The 21,706-nt window shown below is 49.7% G+C and overlaps 1 protein-coding gene across 1 annotated transcript in view; it reads right to left on the minus strand.

Moving 5' to 3' along the window:
* RFTN2 (raftlin family member 2) overlaps positions 1-21,706 on the minus strand; it is a 39,578-nt gene extending 17,872 nt beyond the window's left edge. Inside the window, exons 1-5 of the mRNA XM_084893146.1 lie at positions 21,063-21,706; positions 10,900-11,083; positions 9,018-9,132; positions 4,675-4,948; positions 1,946-2,149 (exon numbers count right to left, since the gene is read on the minus strand). Of these exons, the coding sequence (XP_084749272.1) occupies positions 1,946-2,149; positions 4,675-4,948; positions 9,018-9,132; positions 10,900-11,083; positions 21,063-21,201 (916 nt within the window). The 5' untranslated portion in view covers positions 21,202-21,706. The remainder of the gene's footprint in view (positions 1-1,945; positions 2,150-4,674; positions 4,949-9,017; positions 9,133-10,899; positions 11,084-21,062) is intronic.

Raw genomic sequence — 21,706 nt, forward strand, 5'->3', positions numbered from 1 at the left:
GAAAATGAGCCTCAGACCTGAACTCCGAGGGCGGGTGGACGCTGGTGTGTGTGTGTGTGTGGGGGGGGGGGGGGGAGTGTTCCTCTGGGCACATGCTGTAGCCTATGGGATTCTCACAGCAAACAAGTGGAGTATTGGTTAAGTTCTAATGAACTGATCTGAGTACAGTCGGTATACAGTCTGATAATGGTCACAGAGGCTTCGGGTATGCAATATAGTGACTGGACACGTTTATGTCTTACCGTGTGACCGTCCCCCCATTCTAGTGACCATCTGTCCCCCGCAAACTCATCCCAGTGATAGTGACCATCCCCCCTCCCCACTGCCTTCTGGGAGCCTTCCGCTGGTCTGTTTCCATGGGTTAAAGGAGGACTATGTTTATCCCCCTTTGAGGAAACGGGGCTCCTGAGCTCAACGAACTTCTCCAGATCCCACGGCTAACGAGGAGAGGAGATGGGATTTACACCTGGCCTGTCTGATCTGAGAGCCCAAGCTCTTCCTATTGGATCCGCTTGGAAGAAGTTTCCAAGAATCAAAAAATTCCAGAACCTCTTCCTTGAGCAGCTGCTGTGCCCAGCGTGCTGCCAGCGGCCGCATTTCCGGTGCTGCCGTGGGCTCGGCCTTCATCTTGGTTTCCTGGTTAGAAGGCTCCAATGGAACATATGACTCCTTTTTTTTTTTTTCTTTTTTTAAAAATATTTTTTAAAAAATATATATTTTATTGATTTTGTACAGAGAGAAAGGGAGAGAGATAGAGAGTTAGAAACATCGATGAGAGAGTCATCAATCAGCTACCTCTTGCACACCCCCTACTGGGGATATGCCCGCAACCAAGGTACATGCCCTTGACCGGAATCGAACCCGGGACCCTTCAGTCCCCAAGCCGACACTCTATCCATTGAGCCAAACCGGTTTCGGCGGAACATATGACTCTTGCTAATTCAAAATATTCATCCAAAGTCTTTAGTTGTATTAGTGATGTTGTCACTACACGGATTTAATGATAATAAGGTATATGGAGATCTCATTTACTTCTTCATTCTTTTCTCTAACCTCATTGAGTTAGGGTCCCCAATTATTCTGTTTTTTGTTTTAAAAAAATGTTTTTATTGATTTTAGAGAGAGAGGAAGGAAGAGGGAGAGAGAGAGAAACATTGATGAGAGAGAAACATCATCATTGATCGGCTGCCTCCTGCACACCTCCCTGCTGGGGATCACCACCCGGGCATGTGCCTTGACCAGGAATTGAACCGTGACCTCCTGGTGCAGGGTCGACACTCAACCACTGAACCACCGGAGTCGGGCCCTATTCTGGTTTTCATGGCCTCTATCCTTCCATGTTTCCAGCTTCCTTCATATCTATTTTTCTTTTCTTTAAGCTCTAATCTCTTTTTAAAACACTTTCCCTACAAGGTCATTTTTGGAGTTTTGTTTGTTTCTTTGTTGTTTTTGTGATGTAGATGGATGATTACAGATTCCTTTGTAACTAAAAGAGGAAGGCTGGAGACAGATGAAAGATGGGGGAAGGCAGAAAGGAACCTAAGATCAATATCATTTTCTGAAGCAAAAGTTACTTTTCAAGACAAAGTATAGAAAGAATCAGGTAGGCAGTGTCATCATTTGGATAGTGTCCTCAAATGCCATATTAAGCCCCGATTGGGTTGTTGGAGTACATTGCATTTGGGAAGTCCTACTCGTCCACCACACACTGGCCTGTCTAGTCCTGACAGTTACAACCCAACAGCAAACATCACGTTAAATTCCACCACCAGGCTGGGTAAGCTGTTACTTGGAAGCTACAGAGCTGTGTGAGCGCTGGGACCTGTTTCCTCAGGAACAGCATCTGTCCTTCCAGCCACAGAACTCGAGAGGCAAACACGTTTCCACCCACTCTAACGTCAGGACAACTTTTAAAGATACGGACATGTTGTCATTGAGAACTTACCTTTTGGTGTCTCCCAGCACACAAAGGAGTCGATCAGAGACAAGCCTTGCTTATAATAGAACGTCGTTAGCTCCAGCCAATCGGCATCGAGCGTGCTGATGACGGGCCCTTTCCTCGTGACTTTCATGGACAGGGCGCCCTCCTGGTAGGCCCAGCCGGTGGCGTCATCATCATACACGTTGTACACGATATACAACTTGTTATCTGAGGACAGGCATTCAGAAGGAAGACAGAAGGAAGAGCTATAATTTCATTGAAAAGATTCTTAAGTTGGTTTTCTTTTTTTGTCTTTAATTAATCATGAGCTATTTCAAGCACAGAACAAGCATTGAGAATAACAAAATTAGCTACCACTCACTTTTTTCAAATCTTAACCATGTTTCAAATGAAGCCGTGTTTGCTTCAGACTTTTTTTTTTTAAGGGGTTGAGAAACGGATATAGTTGAAATTACATATAGTATGTAATCTTCTCTTATCCTATTCTCCAGAAATAGCTACTATAATGAACTTGGTGTTTATCTCTCATATGCAAGCTTTTATTCGTTTAATATAGATTTATATACCTACAGATGATATAAAAAAAAAACTTCTAAAAATGGCATCATGCTATATATGACAATCTTTAAATTGATTTTCTTGCTCAATATTATGCTTTTGAAATATAGTTAATACTTTAAAGATCTTAGTCATTTAGTTTACATAGTATTCCAGTCTACTGTTCTCTACTGATGGACATGTACACTGCTTCCAAACTTTTGTTACTACAATGATTACCCATGTCGCCTTGGACCCGTGTGAGAGCCACCCTAGAACACATACCTAGACATGGAATTGCTGGCTCATGTCTTATTCTTTACTGTAAGTTGGCAAATTCTTAATTTGGGGGGCTGACGGACCCACATCCGTGATTGTGTTTTAGAAAGTCTAAACCACTGGTGGTAGAGACACAGTACTTGGGCATGTGTGCTGTGTGCGTTTTTCTGGGTTGAGTCTCATGAATTTCACCAGATTCTCTAAGACAGTGGTCGGCAAACTCATTAGCCAACAGAGCGGCAAACCGCAGCTCAAGAGGCCGCAGTTTGCCGACCACTGCATATCCTAACTCTAAGGTTATACACAGTCTTTGATTTTCTTTCCTAGTGCCTTTTCTTTTTATTTATTTATTTTTGGTTAAATATTTTCCCATTGATCTTTTAGAGAGAGTGGAAGAGAGAGGGAAAGACAGAAAGATAGACATGAGGGAAACTCATCGATTGGTTGTCCTCTGCACACGCAGACCAGGGCCCCGGGCCGGGTAGGAGCCTGCAACCAAGACCGGAATCGAACCTGGGACCCTTTGGTCTGCAGGCTGTCGCTCTATCCGCCGAGCCACACTGGCCAGGGCTCTAATAGTGCTTTTTAAAACATGCCTGGCAAGGTCTCAGAAAATGCCAAACAGTCTAAACACATGAGTAAAATACGCTCAGTTTCTCTAAAAGACTTGCCAGTTGGCTGAGAGCAATAGAAGGACCGTGTAAAGATATTTTAGGATGCGGGCACTGTTGTTACAGTAATTGTTTCACCATGTCAGGCCATTTTCATATTCTACAAGACGATCAAAGGAGGGAATGAACTTCAAGGGCGAACACCGTCCATGCAACGGGAGAGGCCCGAACGGACATTCTCACAGGCTGTTCACAGGGACACACACCAGCCGGAGCAGCCTCCTTAGAGAATCACTCTCTCCACTCACAGGCACAGCTCGCTTCACGGGGAGCGGGCGAGGGACTAATATCTGGAAAGCAGTTTTGAACACAAAGTGTCCTATGCGGGTGGCTGTCAGACCACCCAGAGACGGCTGTTGGAAAATTGTCCTACTTCTGACTGTAGTAATTTTAAAGAATAAGATGAGTTTATACTCGTTTATTTAGTCCCCATAACCTTTAGAAACTTACTTTGCCTAAAAATAGTACTTTTGAGCCCTAAGCCGTTTGGCTCAGTGGATAGAGCGTCGGCGTGTGGACTCAAGGGTCCCGGGTTCGATTCCAGTCAAGGGCGTGTACCTGAGTTGCGGGCACATCCCCAGTAGGGGGTGTGCAGGAGGCAGCAGATAGATGTTTCTCTCTCATCGATGTTTCTAACTCTCTATCTCTTTCCCTTCCTCTTGTAAAAAATCAGTGAAATATATTAAAAACACACACATATACTATGTAGTACAGGGCAGCGTGGCTCAGTGGTTGGAGTACTGGCCCTCGCACTGCAGGGTTGCGAGTTCGATCTCTGGCCCTGGGTGGGGCACATGTGAGAGGCAATTAATCGAGGTGTCTCTCTCACATCAGTGTTTCTCTCTCTCCCTCCCTCCCTCTCTCTCTCTCAAAAACAAAATCAGCCAAAACCGGTTTGGCTCAGTGGATAGAGCGTCAGCCTGCAGACTGAAGGGTCCCAGGTTCGATTCCGGTCAAGGGCATGTACCTTGGTTGCAGGAACATCCCCAGTAGGGGGTGTGCAAGAGGCGGCTGATCGATGTTTCTCTCTCATCAATGTTTCTAACTCCCTGTCCCTCTCTCTTCCTCTCTGTAAAAAATCAATAAAATATATTTGGAAACCCCCCTGCCAAAAACAAAACAAAACAAAAAAACCCAAAATCAATGGAAAAAATATCCTTAGGTGAGAGTGAACAACAGAAACCAACCACGTACTCTGCCAGGTTTAACCGCACAGCGGCTGTTCCTCCTCATCGTGCCTGTTACCTTCTCCCGTGGCTGGGGCGGTGGCCCCGGGGCCGCCGGGGGGCTCCCGCGGGCATGGCCTGCCGTCCGGGTGGGCTTCGGCCTCCGCCCCGCTCTCCCAGGGCTGCCCGCCGAGGGGGCCTTCGCTCCAGCGTCGCCCATTCTCCACGGGGGAGTGGCGCCCGGGCAGGGCCGGCTCCCCGTCTCCGTGGAGGGCCGTCCCGTTGCAGAGGGGCGCAGAGTGCTGGGCGAGGAGCCCCACAAACCTCCTTCCTCGCTTGGAAGCTTCATTGACCTGAGGTTTCAAAAGAGACGGTGGAACAACACAGGAATTTCATGTCCACTGATTGCCAATTAGCCTTTAGGCGCGTTGAGGAAATCCATTAGAACCGTGGCCGGCAAACGGCGGCTCGAAAGCCACATGTGGCTCTTTGGACCCTTGACTGTGGCTCTTCCACAAAATACCACGGCCTGGGCGAGTCTATTTTGAGGAAGTGGCGTTAGAAGAAGTTTAAGTAACATTTGGCTCTCAAGAGAAATGTCAATCGTTGTGCTGTTGACTAATAAGTTTGCCGACCACTGCACTAGAACAAGGAATCTGCTGGTGACTGAAGACTTACTCATTAGCAAACCGGCAACCTGTGACACTATTACTGTGACTTCCTCAAACAGTTCAGACAAGTTAGAAAGAACGAAAGCAGGAGTTCCGTTTTTCTTTAAAAGGTTACTATCTGGGAAGAACTAGGAATTCTATAGCATGATTTCTGCAGGCCTTTTAACCAATGGGCTCTCTAGTTGAGGCAAAATGAAAAGCCATTCCAAGAAATCCTCGAAAATAACATTACCAAACACATATGAATGAATACAAAAGACATTAACTAAAAAGCAAAAAGATATGCAGTCGTTAAAAAATAACATTTGACAGTTCGTTGTTTGATGTGGGTAAAGAAGAATGCTAACAGGCAGATCCTTGACCGATGTGTGGACATAATGCATAGACCCAACACACACACCCCGTCTGAGGAGACCTTCTGACTGCTTGTACCCTGACGCCACGGCCGCCTGCCTGGGCCAATATCATGATTAGCTTCCTCTGTCCGGGAAAGAACGGCCCGCTCTCAGCAGCCACCCCTCAGGTCCTGGGGAACTCTGGTGGGGCTGAAAGGACTGGGCGTCGCCATCTTGTGGCTATGGGCACTGCCGTGTTTGTGATGGAGGGACGGTTAATTTACATATTGCCTTTTATTGGATAGGATTTATTGATTTCAGAGAGGAAGGGAGAGGGAGAGAGAGACAGAAACATCAATGATGAGAGGGAATCATTGATTGGCTGCCTCCTGCATGCCCCCTACTGAGGCTTGTGGGCATGTGCCTTTGACTGGAATCCAACTGGGGACCCTTCAGTCTGCAGGCCAATGCTCAATCCATCAGCCAAACCAGCTAGGGCTACATGAATGGTTTTACATGTTACCTGGGAGGGCAAGGGGAAGTCATGATGTCATGATGAAGGTTGCAACTCTGAGAGTCAAAATGGCAGGAAGGAGGGGGCGAGCCCAGAGGGCAGTGCCCACTAGAGGGGGCGCCTGTCCTGTTGCTCCGCCGAAGAGGAGAAGATGGCGGAGCAGGACGTGTGGGTGTGCGAGCTCGGACAAAGGATGATGAGGACACAACACTACTGACTTAGTCCTGCACGTTAACACCGGCGGGTAACAGCACTCGAAGCCTAGACAAAATCCCAGGCTGTCTTACACCAGGTGCCAGGGAAATGGACACTCACTGCCGGTGCTTTCTCTAGTCTTACATGTCGATTTGGGTGAAAAAGCGAAGAAACCTTTTTTTAAAAAATTATTATTAGAAAGTTTCATCTGGAAAAGTCTGGTAACAAATAGACTCTGTTAATTGTTTTTGTTTTCCCCCCATTTTTTTTTTTTTAAGTTGGAAGATGGATATTTTCCAATGTTATTTTTATTTAAAAATCCTGGGCAAAAACACTTGTGAACCTACCTTTAAAAACAGAGCAGACATTGATATAATGTTCAAATGCCTTAAAACCTAGCTGTTCAACAACCAACTCTTCACACGCCTGGCGGCCACCCCTGGCTCCTGTGAGCATACGGGCGGCGCTCCGTGTCCCAGGCGTGCTTCCTGGAGCGCCTCTCCTTCTGGAACAGCCCGCCCCCGATGGCTGGAATAACAGTGCTTTCCTGTGTAAGAGGGTCTTGAACCGTCTCCAGGAAGTCAGAGGCAAAAACAAGAGCTCTGACGGTGATCCATTAAGACTAAATTAGCCGTCACATTTTTGTTTTCAAAAGAAACGTTCTGGAGTGGATTTGTCCCCAGAAAAAAGAAGCTCCCAGAATGGCAGCAGTACCCAGTAAGTGCACGGTGTTTGTAAAAGCCCGGTCCCCAGGCCCGCTCCGGAGAGCCTCACTGAACGCCGGTGACCTTGCACAGAAGGGACGTCAGCGGGCGGTGACGGGCTGTGGTCACCCACAGCGGGAACAGCCATGGGAACGTGAGCAAGTCCCGCCATTTCTTCCTTGAAAGGAAATGTCTTAGTTTCTATTCATAAAGCTAAAATCTCCCAAGTATGCCAATGCAACACAAAAGAAAACTTCAGAGTGAAACCCCATCAGTTTAGGATACTTGTAAGTGTAAGTTTTTTCCTTGATTTTAATCAACCTACATAGTGTTTCATTTTTAAGTTTCAAGTAGGTTATACTGTAGAGGGGCTTAAACACAAGGAACAACAGCAGCATGTAATTATTGGAATCGAGATTCTAGGTCAGCGGTCAGCAAACTCATTTGTCAACAGAGCCGCAGTTTGCCGACCACTGGTATAGACTGACGGTGAATATAGTTTCCACGCTCAGTAACCATAAGTATTCCATTGCATTGATGGGCCACTGCCTCCTTCTCAGTTTGCCGGTTATTGGGAATTTGGCCTCTTATTCGCTGTTTGTTAACGTATTTTTGTATGGAAATGACTTTCCCCTTCTCCATGAATCTCTTGGAATAGATTCCTACAGAGGAAATTATTGAGTCACAAAATAAAACAGGATTTATAATTTTTACTACCAAACTAATATTCAGGAACACCGTGCTAAATTATTCCAATGCCAGGTGCAATCTATGGATTTTTCTTAAAGCTCACCTGACACTGGAGTCCATACTTTCCACGTAACTCCTCGGTGAATCCTAAAGTGGCAGTTCTTCTCAGCTTTTACATTCACATTAAACATGACTGGTTAGGCCCTAACCGGTTTGGCTCCGTGGATAGAGCATCAGCCTGTGGGCTGAAGGGTCCCCAGGTTCGATTCTGGTCAAGGGCATGTACATTGGTTTCGGGCACATCCCCAGTGGGGGGTGTGCAGGAGGCAGCTGGTCGATGTTTCTCTCTCATCGATGTTTCTAACTCTCTCTCCCTCTCCCTTCCTCTCTGTAAAATATCAATAAAATATATTTTAAAAAAATCTGTCAGGCTGACCCTTTGGCCAAATGCCTTCGTGACTATCTCCTTCTGTAGCCACTGCTGATGGATCCTGTGTGTCTATTCAAGATTGGACATCGCTCGGATGCATCTTATTCCCTGCATATCGATTCTGAAACCACGTTCCCAGAGGACACTTGTTGCAGAGTTCGTCTGGATTCTTTAGTTCTAAGCTTAGTTTTCCTAGTATTTACTACATCTATAGACGAAACTCAAAGTCCTCAATCTATTCATAATTGACTATGTCTACTCTTTCATTTCCCTTCAGATTTTTTATATTAACAATGACCTCTTTGTCTCGTTGGAAACCTGTGACATGTGTTGCCTACAGAACAGTTGCCCACGTTCCCGTGGCACTAAGTCATGGTTGCTTCCCCTTTTATTTCTTCAGGTTTGTTATGGAACTTCTGTGTGTATAAGTTTATTTCTGGCATTTCCATTCTGTTTCGTTGGCCTCTATGTCTGTTTTTATACATGAAAAAGTGTAATATATTTTTTTACTCTGCACAATTTGGCAACTTCAATATGTTTTAAATTCTGGTAGAATAAGTCACCTATTATTTCCCTGTTTTTTTTTTTTTTAAATATAAATATATTATTGATTTTTTACAGAGAGGAAGAGAGAGGGACAGAGTTAGAAACATCGATCAGCTGCCTCCTGCACACCCCTTACTGGGGATGTGCCCACAACCAAGGTACATGCCCTTGACCGGAATCGAACCTGGGATCCTTGAGTCCGCAGGCCGACGCTCTGTCCACTGAGCCAAACCGGTTAGGGCTTCCCTGTTCTTTTTCAAAAAGGAAAGGAAATTGATGGAGAAGAAATACCAAGGATTTCTCAATATCCCATGAAGACAAGGTGTACGTTTAGTACCTTTTCTATCAGTTCTTTTGCTACGTCGTTTGCTTGCGTCTCATACGTCAGAGGACATTCCTCAATCACCAGCCGGGGGCGTCTCTGTCCGCTGGGCGCTGCCGAGAGCTTCGGGCTGCAACAGAGAAAGGTTCAGGGTCGGACGCTGGCAGCCGATTGCTGAGTTTAAGCTGATTTGCTCACGTGACAAGGTGTGAGCAACAAGTAAGGTCAAAGCAATCGTTTCTTTGTTTTGTCATTTCAAGCCTAACGGTTATCTTCTTGGGCAAAAATACCAGAAAAACACCGTCGCTTTCACTTATTCAGATTTCAATGTAAATCTCTATTAACTTCCAAAAACACAGTCACTTGATTCATTTAAATTTCCTTAATTGAAATCTCTGTTACAGTCATGTCCAATTTAATGTGGCAGAAAAATTTCATGTCTGTTGCTTTAACAAACGCTCTGAGAAGTGATTTTGGGTGATTGGTATACCTCGTATACAAAAGCCCAAGTGAAAACCTTATTCAAATGCAGATCAATATTGTCCCATGTTTTTTTTTTCTTCTTCTCTGAGTTTTTCCCTTTCCTTAGTCCTGGCCTTGTCAGGGCACTACTGAGTCTATTTTAAGCAATGCTAACGAGAAAAAATACTGTATGCATGGTCAGTAAGGTTTGTAAGTAGGGAATGTGCTCCTACTGTGTGACAGGTGGCGTGTTTGTCTGGGAATGCCGATGAGGCTGCCGCCTGCATGCCCCCCCTCGCACACGGGTCAGTGGGCAGTTAACTCAGGGAGGACATGTCCCTTAAAAGCACACCTAGAACATTTCTAAAATGTTCACTTTCTTCAACTTTCCTGTTTCCCCTCTTTTATTTCATTTTTTCCTTCTCTGCTTAGCCCTTTCAGAGTAAAGGTGGTTGGTTATGAGTCTGTTACTAGAAAGAGGAAACACAGGTGTTACCTTGGTCTTTGAGATGGGTTTGACAGAGTTGAAGAGCGGCTTAAAAAAATGAAATGGGAACCAAAGAAAATGGGTCTGGTTATTCTCAGCACCGGAAGGAGCAACAGTCTTTGAAAACTCTCAAACTTACAAGCTAGTCTGGCAAAAAATGGTTGCAGTATTGTTTGGAAAAGTAACTATTTCAAAAAGTTAGAAATTAAACTAAAATAAACGGCTTTTACCTCGTTTCTCCCCCCCCCCCTCCAAAAAAAAAAAAGCTGACAAGCCCAGCTGGTGTGGCTCAGTGGTTGAGTGTTGACCTATGAACCAGAATTCCTGGTCAGGGCACATGCCTGGGTCGTGAGCTCGATCCCCAGTGTGGGCGGGTAGGAGGCAGCTGATCAATGATCTCTCGCATCATTGGTGTTTTCTCTCTCTCCCCCTCCCTTCCTCTCTGAAATCAATACTATATATATATATATATATATATATATATATATATATATATATGCTCTATTCCATTTGTCAGAACATGGCATGTAGGCCTTGGGAAGAACCGTTTCAGCAGGCAGAGACGGTGTCTGTGCCCCTGTAGTAGAACAACCCGGGCAGTTAGAAATGCTCCGAGGGAGCAGACCCGGTCCAGGCGTGCTCTCAGCCCTGGAGGATTGGAGCTGCGCTACCCTGTGGGCTTCCCCGTGCGTCTCCAGGCGGCTTCCCTTCCCTTTGTCTGGGCTTCCTCACCTGGGACCTGTTAGTCTGCAGGCTCCCGACCCCGGGAGGCCTTGTAGGGAGGAAATGGAAGCTTCCTTCCCCCACCAGGCTAACCACGGGAAACGTGCCTGGAACCCAAGCCCCATGCTGATCCTCATTTCCATCGGGCTGCTCAGACTTTCTGTCCTTTTAGCCAAAGAAAACGGCCCGTTAGCAGTGCGCCCGCCTCCGTGGGCAGCAGCTCACCTGAGCTTCAGGCGCCACAGCACCACCCGGTACAGGTGGCTGGCGGGCAGGTGCCTCCGTTGGCGCACCGGCTGCAGGACAGGGTGGATCGCCCCGACGACGTAGCCTTTCCGATAGTACTCCTCCACCCTCGTCACTATGTCTGGGAGGGAATGGATCCTGATGACTTCCGGGTTCGGTGAGGCTGAAATAGCAAATGCAGGGAGAAATGTGAACACCCATAAGATTGAGCCGTATATGAGTTCTTTCTATGTGTGATAATACTAATGAGTAGGAAACATATATTTTCTAAATTTATTTCAGAAAAAAAGCAGCAGTAACTTTATGAGCTGGTAGACATAGGATTATTACCACTATGTCTTTTTTGTTGTTAATCCTCACTGGAGGATGGATGGAGATTATATATATATATATATATATATATATATATATATATATATATATATATATATATATATATATATTGATTTTTACAGAGAGGAAGGGAGAGGGACAGAGAGCCAGAAACCTAGATGAGAGAGAAACATCGATCAGCTGCCTCCTGCACATCCCCTACTGGGGATTGTGCCCGCAACCAAGGTACATGCCCTTGACCAGAATCGAACCTGGGATCTTTCAGTCCGCAGGCCGACGCTTTATCCACTGAGCCAAACCAGTTTTGGCCAGAGGATATTTTTTTTCTATTTCCATTAATAGATATTAAAGATATAAACACAAGAGAAACAATACTAAGTTGAAGAGCCACCTGTTTTTATGATTCTGAACAAGATGAGATGCATAATTCTTAAGAATAAAATTCACACAAATCTAAAATTAAGATAGTATTTGTTAAGCAATAATTGTCACATCCAGTTACATTTCTAAAGCACCATGTTCACTTTGTTTTTTAATCTTCATCTGAGGATATGTTTTTATTGATTTTACAGAGAGGAGAGGAGAGGAGAAGAGAGGAGAAGAGAGGAGAGAGAGAGGGGGGGGCAATGTTAAAATATGTACACAGATAATAATTTAATAAAAATAAATAAAAGAGAGAAAGAGAGAGAGAGAGAGAGAGAGAGAGAGAGAGAGAGAGAGAGAGAGAGAGAGAGAGGAAGAGAAAGATTAGCTGCCTCCCATACGTGCCCTGACTGGGGAAGGAACTCAAAATCTAGGCACGTGCCCTGACCAGGAATTGAACCCGCAACCTTTCAGTGTATGATGTACGATGCTCCAACTGACTGGGCCCCCGGACCAGGGCTAACCCACCGCGTTTTGTTGCCTCTGGGAAGCTAAACATACGGTTTCTGACGGCACTTAAACAAATGGTTGAGTAAAGGAATTGAAAAAGTGAAGGAATCCAGAGGCTCTTTGCAGAAAGTGATAATTCTAAGTGCTCAGGAAAGTCACATGTAAAACTGAAATGCCACCCAGCCCCCCTTGGGAGGGGGCGGATCTGTGGGAGCCCCAGGTGCCGTCCGCACGGCCGGCCGTCAGTCCGGGGAAAGGGGTGCTACCGGGGACAACACCCTTGTGTTCCGGCCGCATTACCCTACAGACAGCTCTCTGAGCGGCATTTCCCACTTTCCGGAGAACGATCGGGAACTCACATCTAGAAGCAGACCTGCCGTTTGAATACTGATTGAGCAGGAGAACACCTGGAATCCGTCCCAGGGGTGGGCACGGGCGGTGCTGGCCGCGGGCCTCCCCCAGCAAAACCCGCTGCCGCTGCCGCTGGCCTCGGACAGGAAGGAGGCCGAGGAGCAGACAGGGAGGAGGGCCGAGGGGAAATCCCCTCCCCGCACATGGACGTCCAGGCCACGGGACAGAAGTCCACCCTCGGCGGGTGTCCATGCCAGCTTCTCACTCGAGAGGCCAGCGCTCCATGGCACAGCCATGGGAACCAGGATGGACCCACTTCCTCAGAGGCCCATCCTCTCCGGGGTGGGAACGGATCTGCTGTCACTGTGAGTAGGAGGCGGCCTGGGAGAAGCAGCTGGCCTTCATTGTGAAGTGACCCAGTTCTGCCTGCCGTGCGGCCATCGCTCTGTGAGTCACCGGGTTTCACCGTTTTCCAGTATTTTTATTCCCAACCCCGATTTCCAAACAAAGGAACTGGAAAGCGATGGAACAGGACAAACTGTTGAGACTAGGAGACAAACGTTAACCTAAACTTCTTTTTAGAACTGTACACAGAGTTTTAAAGAAGAGTTCCGTGTGTAGGGCATCACATGGCTTATGTAGAAAGTGGAAATGCGTGTGCATGACATGAAAGACTCCCCACCGTCCGGCCTCCGTCTGTGCTCAGCTCCACACCGCCCACACCCCCCGCCCCCCTTCCTGCACGTCTGGTTCCCAGGCCCGGCACCGGCCCACACTTCCTTCCCTGCGCCTGAGCCTCAGCCGGCTGCTCCTCTGAGCTGTGGTCCACTCCCCTTTCGCTCTCCTTCGGGCTGCGCTGTCTCTCTCTCTCTCTCTCTCTCTCTCTCTCTCTCTCTCTCTCTCTCTCTCTGCTGGTAGCCTGAGGGGTCCTTAAGGACGAGGGACCTCCCTTCTCTCCCTCCCATGCCCCCTGTTTTCCTCGGTCACAGGGCAGGCTGGAAATACGATTCCTAAGGGGATCGAGGAGGTGACGTGATTGCAGACCGGCGGGAAAGTCATCACGGTTAGCCAGTGGGAATGAGAAAAGCCAGGCCAGCACATCAGGGACAACTGGCCAGGTGACCTAGGCCTTCGAGGAGAGAGACGACAGGGGAAGGACGCGCAGGCAGGGCTGTGGAACTGTTACTCTTCTGGTCATAAAAGTGGGAGAGAGGGTGTGGGGGATACACGGTGAGGGAAGGAGATGACTTTGGGAGGAGAACACACAATACAACATACAGGTGACGTGTCACAGAACTGCGCCCCTGAAACCTGGATGGTGGATTTCTGTATTATTTTATTTACCGATGTCACCCCGATAAATTCAGTAAAAAAAAATACCTTTTTTCTTTTTTTTTTAATGCCAACTGTAATTAAAGAAATAAGTTTTAAAAAGTGAAGTGGTCGCCGAGACTGGTTTGGCTCAGTGGATAGAGCGTCGGCCTGAGGACTGAAAGGTCCCGGGTTTGATTCTGGTCAAGGGCATGTACCTTGGTTGCTGGCACATCCCCAGTGGGGGGTGTGCAAGAGGCAGCTGATTGATGATTCTCTCTCATCAATGTTTCTAACTCTCTATCCCTCTCTCTTCCCCTCTGTGAAAAATCAATAAAATATATTAAAAAAAAAAAAGTTAAGTGGTCAAGAGCCTAGTGAGAGTGCAGCTCGGGAGAGTTCAAGGTCACGCTCACGACAGAAAGCTCTAGCTTCAGGCCGCACTTGACATGTCCCAGTGAATGATGCTACAAGGAAAACCCCCCTTTGCAGATGCGGTGACAAGGAGTGAGGGGGAGCTCTGCTGGGTGGAATCAACTTCGTCTTGGAGTGAGATCTGGGTGCATTTGGGAGAGGACGCAGCACAGAGAACGGCCTGGGGGGCTGGGGGCGGGGGCCCTGCTCGCCTGGCTTCTCGGCGGACTCCTGGGGAGTCACTGTTGGGTCCTCTACCATCTCAGCCAGTCTCCACCGGTGGCATTGCTTCGAAGGAAACCCCAGAAATCGAGGACTCAGGGCTGGGGGACGTGCCCTCTCCGGAGTCCCGGGTTCGAGTCAGAGCGCTTGTCAGCCCAGTGCTCTCCCTGATCTCTGGACCTGGTCGCTGTCCCAGAGGAGGGGGCAGTGCAGCAGCCAACATGCACAGGCGTTTAAGGAGTTCAACAGGCATTCGAAACATATCTTAACAAACATCTGCTTGGGGCCCGTGTCATCTGATAAATAGCACTCAGCATAGATATGACCATTATGGTAAGTACTTAGGGAATCTAATTAAAAAAAAGCGTAACATGCTAATTACTAGACAGCCAAAGGACCTTCCGGATGTTCTTCCAGACGACCTTCTGGATGAAGCCGTGGTGGCGGGGCCGAGGCAGAGGCAGTTAGGGGCTATCAGGCAGGCAGGCAAGCAGTTAGGGGCAATCAGGCAGTCAGGCAAGCAGTTAGGGGTAATCAGGCAAGCAGGTGAGTGATTAGGGTGATCAGGCGGGCATGCAAGTGGTTAGGGGTGATGAGGCAGGCAGATAGAGTATTTAGGGGCGATCAGGTGAGTGGGCAGGTAGGTGAATGGTTAGGAGCCAGCGGTCCCCAATTGTGAGAAAGAGACATCAATCGGCCGCCTCCTGCACAACCCCCACTGGGGATGTGCCCGCAACCAAGGTACATGCCCTTGACCGGAATCGAACCTGGGACCTTTCAGTCCGCAGGCCGACGCTCCATCTACTGAGCCGAAACTGGTTTCGGCCATAGTCTTTTTTATAACCTTTAAAAAATTTTGGGTGGGGGTAGATATGTACCATACCAAAAAAAAAAAAAATGCACAAAACATACTTAAAACTGCCCACACCTGGGCCACCACCATCCATTCAAAAACCAGAAAACAGGGCACTCCAGATGTTCCCCATTTCACCCTTCCCAACAACAACCCCCCTCCCTGCCGGTGCTCCCTGCACTCGGATAGTCATCCTTCCTTGCTCTTCTTTCCAGTTGCCTATCCAAGTACTCGGCCTGGACCACTATAGCTCAGTTCTGCTAATCTCCTGAGCTTTACAGACATGAAATCACACGGGGTGTGCTTTTGTGTCTGTCTGCCTCCACTCGGCGTGATGGTTCCGAGATGCACCTGTTGTACAGTCGCCTGTGTAAGTGGTTCGCCCCTCGCCGGGGCAGCACAGCGGAGGTGGGCAGAGGACTGCCCACGGCCTGCTTGGTTGCTTGTGCTACAGCTGCACAACAAGGCCCGAGATGCGTGGTGTGACCAAGCCCACGTGGCTTGTAAAGCCCACAAGACTTACTGTCTTGGCCTTTGCAGACAACGTTCGCTGGCTTCTGCAGGGCGGTGCTCCATCGTGTGAGTCTCCTATGGTGTATGTTTCCTGCCTCTTGTTCTGGGGTTTCTGAGTTGCTCACACTTGGGTTGTTACAAAGGGCGCTTCCATGAACGTTCTTGGGTGTGCCTCAGGGTGCACACGGGCCCGTGTTTCTGTTGGGTGTGTGCTCAGTGAACTAGGTAAAGCCAAAGCGTTTCTGACATGGCTGCCCTGGTTTACCAACACCTGCAGGTAGCAGTCTTTACAGTTCAGTCATTTTGAATGCTGTGGAGTGCTCTCTCACTGGGGCTTTCACGTGCATTTTTCTGAGTATTAACAAGGTTGAGCCCTGGCTGGTTTGGCTCAGTGGATAGAGTGTAAAAAGTCCCAGGTTCAATTCCCGTCAAGGGCATGTACCTTGGTTTCAGGCACATCCCCAGTAAGGAGTGTGCAGGAGGCAGCTGGTTGATGTTTCTCTCTCATCAATGTTTCTAACTCTCTATCCCTCTCCCTTCCTCTCTGTAAAAAATCAGTAAAATTAAAAAACAAACAAACAAAAACAACAAACAAAAAAGAAAACAAGGCCGAGCACAGTTTCGCGTATCCGTTGACCATTCGGACTCTCTGTTTTGTGGACCACCTGCCCACATTCCTTGGCCATTTTCTATTGGGTTGTTTATCTTTCCTTTCCGGAACCGTCTGTAGTTATAGTTATATATTCTGGACACAAACTCTTGCCTAAACCCCACTCATCCTTTAAGTCTCTGATGAGGTGGCACTTCTTTAAAGGGCCCTCCAGTCAGGGGGGTGCTCTCCTTCCTGTTTCTGTGGCCCGCACGCCTCTAGCACGTTCCTCGGCCACCCCCACGCAACACGCCTGTAACGGAAGGGCCCTTTCACCGCCCGCGACTCCTTGGGACGCCCCTCCTGCCATAACAGGCACCGTTATTCCCACGGTGACTCAGGCTTGGAACGGGAAGTCACCCTGGCTTCCTCAGCCTCTCTGTCCCTTCATATCCTCCAGCCGCAGGCTGCACCCCTCCTTCCCACTGTCAGTGACACTGGCCCCTTGCCTCCCACCCTATTGCTGCCCCTCACACGCAGGTCCATGCTGATTGACCTTGACCACTGCAAGCAGTCTCCTCACTGTGCTCCCTTCCTTCCTCCCTCCCTCCTCCCTCCCACCTCTTCCCATCGCAATCCCATAGGGATCTTCTTCTTCTTCTTTTTTTAAATTTATAATCCTTCAGCTTTATTTTTATTTATTTATTTATTTATTTTGATTTTTTTTGCCCCCCTCCCTTCTTCCCATACATACCCTCCCTCCCCAGAGTTTTATGTCCATTGGTTGTACTTCTATGCATGCATACAAGCCCTTCAGTTGATCTATTATCTCCCCCAAATCTCCCTCCCCTCCCCACTGTAACCTGACAGTCTGCTTGTTGCTTCACTGTCTCTATATCTATTTTTTGGTTCATCAGTTTATAATGTTCTTTATTATCCACAAATGAGTGAGGTCATGTGGTGTTTCTCCTTCATTGATTGGCTTATTTCACTCAGCATGATGCTCTCCAACTCCATCCAGGTTGCTGCAAATGATGAGAATTCCTTCTTTTTTTATGGCAGCATAGTATTCCATTGTGTAGATGTACCATAGTTTTTTGATCCAATCATCTGCTGATGGGCACCTAGGCTGTTTCCAAATTCTGGCTATTGTAGATTGTGCTGCCCATAGGGATCTTCTAAAAACACTCCTCTGTGTCTACCAATTACTTGTTCAAAGCTAAACCGCCATTGCTTCCCCATAGCGTCAAGAAATCACACCCCAGGCAAGTCAGGGCGCCTTCACAGAAGACATACATCGTATGTATTTACTGCTGTCACCACGTTTGATAAGACCAGGACAGGTCCTTTTTTTAAAATTTATTTTATTGATTTTTTACAGAGAGGAAGGGAGAGAGATAGAGAGTTAGAAACATCGATGAGAGAGAGTCATCGACCAGCTGCCTCCTGCACACCCCCCATTGGGGATGAGCCCACAACCAAGGTACATGCCCGTGACTGGAATCGAACCCGGGACCTTTCAGTCCGCAGGCCGACGCTCTATCCACTGAGCCACACCGGTTTCGGCAAGGACAGGTTCTTGTTCTAATAAAAAGGAAGCAAGCTAGAGGCCAGCAAGGCGTTACTTAATATGTTCCCCACAACCCCCTGAATCACATTCGGAGGAGGAAGCTGCCCTGTCCTGTGGGCTGTCAGTACTGCAGAAACTCCTTTTACCACAAAGCTGCACACGCTCTGAGCACCCCTCAGGCTTTGTTACTTAGGCTGTTTTCTAGGATTGGACAGGACGGGAAACTAACCTTCTGGATAATTTGCAGAGTTAATTTAACTCTTCATTAATAAGGTACATTTAGCACACTCCTATATGCATCCTCACACACGCTGATACACAATCACATCTAGGTTAGACAGTGAGCCAGAAAGTTTATGGCCAAAGTGCACTGAAACCTCCCCAGTGCAGTTGGTGGACTTGGCATATCAGGAGGTATACTAGTTAGACTAGTCACCTTTGCATTACTAGTTAGACTAGTCACCTTTGCATTACGTGCTCACTCAAGTGCCAGGCGCCCGTTCAGGGTAGACAATCTCCTTTAACCCTTACCACAGCGGTTGGCAAACTGCGACTTGAGAGCCACATGCAGCTCTGTTGACTAATGAGTTTGCCGACCACCGGGATAGGGGCTTAATCACAAGGAACAACAACAGACTGAAATTATTGGAATCGAGAGTCTAGGTCAGTGGTCGGCAAACTCATTGGTCAGCAGAGCGGCAAACCGCGGCTGAGAGCTGCATGTGGCTCGTGAGCCGCAGTTTGCCAACTGCTGCCTTAGCATATCTCTATCAGCACCATGAGAGCCCCGTTTTACAGACGAGGAGGCTGAGGCAGAGCGACGTTCACAGACTCCACAGCGCGTGAGTGCCAGCGCCCGCATTCGGAGCCTGGGAGCTGGCACTTTAGAGCCTTGCCTGCTTAACAACGCTGACATTGTTTCTTCCACAGAGATGTAAATAATGGTTCAAAAAAATAATAATAAAGACCAAGTGTGAGGGCAGAGAGAGAGAGAGAAGAGACCTGAATGGAAAAGAAAAAGTTTGTTCAAGAAATCACAGCCCCATAACAGGGCCCTGGACAGTCCTCCCCTTGCCCCGCTGGGACTCACTCTGTCTGCGGCCTGTGTTTGGAAAGACAGAGGGAGATGAGGCAGGAGGCAGGCTGATTGGGAGCGCACAGCACAGCGGCCACAGACCATCGTGCTTCCTGAGGACTGCTCAGAGCGCAGGCCCTGGGGCGGTCCCCCTGACGGGAGCCCCAGGGCAGCCGCCGTGCCAGAGGCAGGGCTGAGCCTCCCGCCTCCCTGACCCTGTCTCCGAGCACTGCAGTGGCAGCTGGAGGCTGGAGAAGAGGGAGCAAAGTGGTTTGTGCAGCTGGGCTGATGTCTTTTGGCTTCTCTGTCAAAGTCAAAAACAAAACATGTGGGCCACTTGGGGAGAACAGGGACCCTGGAGACGGGGCGCTGGAAGACACGGGCCTGAACTGTGTGAGCATTGGCGAACTCTGCCCATGGGTACCCTCTGTGTGAGCGTCACACTGTTCCTCCTGCAACCCCATCCCCACACCCCTCAGTGTGGAAGAGGAATCCCATTCCTTTCCCAGAGAGGAAGTACTTCCTGATCTGACAAACCCAAGAGGCTCTAACCACTCTGCAGAACCCTCTGCTTTCAGGGTGACGGCAGGCACCAGATCGGCCTGAGATGTGTACCCCTGTGGGGAGGAAATCAGGAAAGAACTCCAGGTGACCGTAAGCCCTGCGGCCCCATGGGGGACCCCACAGCCAACCTTCCGGCGAGGCCCAGAATGGCTCCGGCCTGGAGTCTGTGAACAGACGAGGCTGAAGTGTAAGGGGCGGGAGTACATGTGTGTGCCTCACAGATTTACAGAAACGAGTCCTACAAAGCCAGCCACAGGCACCATCTGGGGAGAACACAGCACCGCGTCCCGGACACTGTCTCCACCGAGGTCTCCGGGAAAGTACAGGCAGAGCTCACCTGATCCGTTACTACTTTGCTCACCATTGTCTCAACTGACTGTTCACTTTCCCAGTCCAAAGGGAAGTGGGGAACGCGGCCATTCCTCCCTCCCATTTCTCCCTCCGCGGCCGGAGCCTCGGGTGGGCAGGGACGGGCCCGTGGAAAAGCAGCCGCGGCTGTGCCCGGGGGAGGCGTGCCGGCTGCCGGCTGGGTTTTTGACAAAGAAGAACGGGCTGCCTGCGCCCCGCACAAAGATGCTCTGTTCCCGGCCCGCCGTTACGTGGGAAAGGCGCGGAGGCAGTGCCCCACGGGACCGTCCGCCGAGCACAGACCTCCCTCCCACCGGCACCACGCGTGGCTTCTTAAATCAAAAGCAGAACTTTGTCAGAGGAGCTGGGAACACGGGCGTCTGCACACCCCAGCGGCCAGCGGGACGCTGGCGCCCACGGCTGGTGTCCCGCCGTGAGAGACGGTCCGCGGGAGCCTCGGGTTCCCGGGGGCAGAGGCACGGACCCCCGGGCTCCAGACAGAGCGAGGCCGAGTGCCCGTGAGGTCCGGGCGCCCCGCTCCCCTCCTCACTCCCCCCTCCCCCGGCTGCCATCTGGGCGTGTTTGTTTGTTCCCAACTTTCTGGAACAGGGAGCCCAGCCTTACAGGAAAGGCTGTCTTTTCTCCCCTCTCACTGTGCGTCCCAGCTCCCCGTCCAGCTTGGTCAGAAGACCAGCGACTGGCACCGTCACCACAGGGGCCTCCACGGGGCTCCTCGGAGCTGGCACCCTCCCGCCAGATGCCAGGAACATGCCCACAGCCCCTCCCTGCGCCTTTCCCTTCGGGGCCCTTTCCAAACCCACGGTCACCAAGGCCCGTTATTTGGCCTGGAAACCGAGCCTGTTTCATGCACTGGATTTAAAAATGGAAAAAAAAAATAGTTCTAAGCAGTTTCCCTAATTTTATAAAGCACCTAGGAGCCATGTTACAGAAAAGCAGCCAACAAAAAATCTTCCCCTATGTGATTAAGAGACAAAGCACTCTTGTCAGAGTGACTATCCCGTCTGATGGTGAGCGCTTCGCACAGGACAGCCCGCCACTCAGAAGCCCCCCGCGGCCCCTGGTCCCTGACGCAGCCCCCGGGCCAGCCCCGCAGCGGGAGAGGTACCTTGCAGAGTGAAGTCCAGCAGCACGTACTCGTAAGCAACTTCTGCCTTTGTTTCCACTTGCGGTCTCTTCAGGGTGGAGAAGATTTTCCCGGGGCTGCTGTCCTCGGGGTCGTCCAGCTTCCGGAGCCCGCACCCCATGGCCAACTCTGCGCGGGATTGGGCTCACCGTGCGGGGCCGGGCGGGGGCAGCGGCGACTTCTGTCCTTCCGGCTGCGGACAGGCGGCTGCAGCCCCCGCAGCGGAGCCCGTCCCGCCGCCCGGGGATGCTCCGGAGGAAACCCTCTGGGCGCAGAGGAGGGAGCCCGGGACCTCCCCTAGCCATGGCCCCGCGCCGGCATGCTGAGCCGCCGCGGCCGGAGGCTGGGCTGGTCTCCCCGGGGAGCCGCAGCTGCCAGCCTAGCGGAGACTTTCCATGCCACGTCGGTCACAGCCGCCCTGCACCCCGGGGCTTTGTCTCCTCCGGCTGGCCCGGTGGCCGGGCGAGGGGAGAGGTGTCCGGAGCGGAGAGAGAGGCGCGGGTGCGAGTCAGATGGAAGCACTTACAAGCAGAGGGCACACGCAGCCCCAGGGGCGTGCGGCTCTCTCTCCTTTCTTTCCCCCCTCTTTTCTCCTCTTTCCTGTGCCCACCCCCTCCTTCCTCCCG

Source organism: Pipistrellus hanaki (genome assembly GCF_964339955.1).
Source record: "Pipistrellus hanaki genome assembly, chromosome: 8".
Taxonomy (NCBI): Eukaryota; Metazoa; Chordata; class Mammalia; order Chiroptera; family Vespertilionidae; genus Pipistrellus; species Pipistrellus hanaki.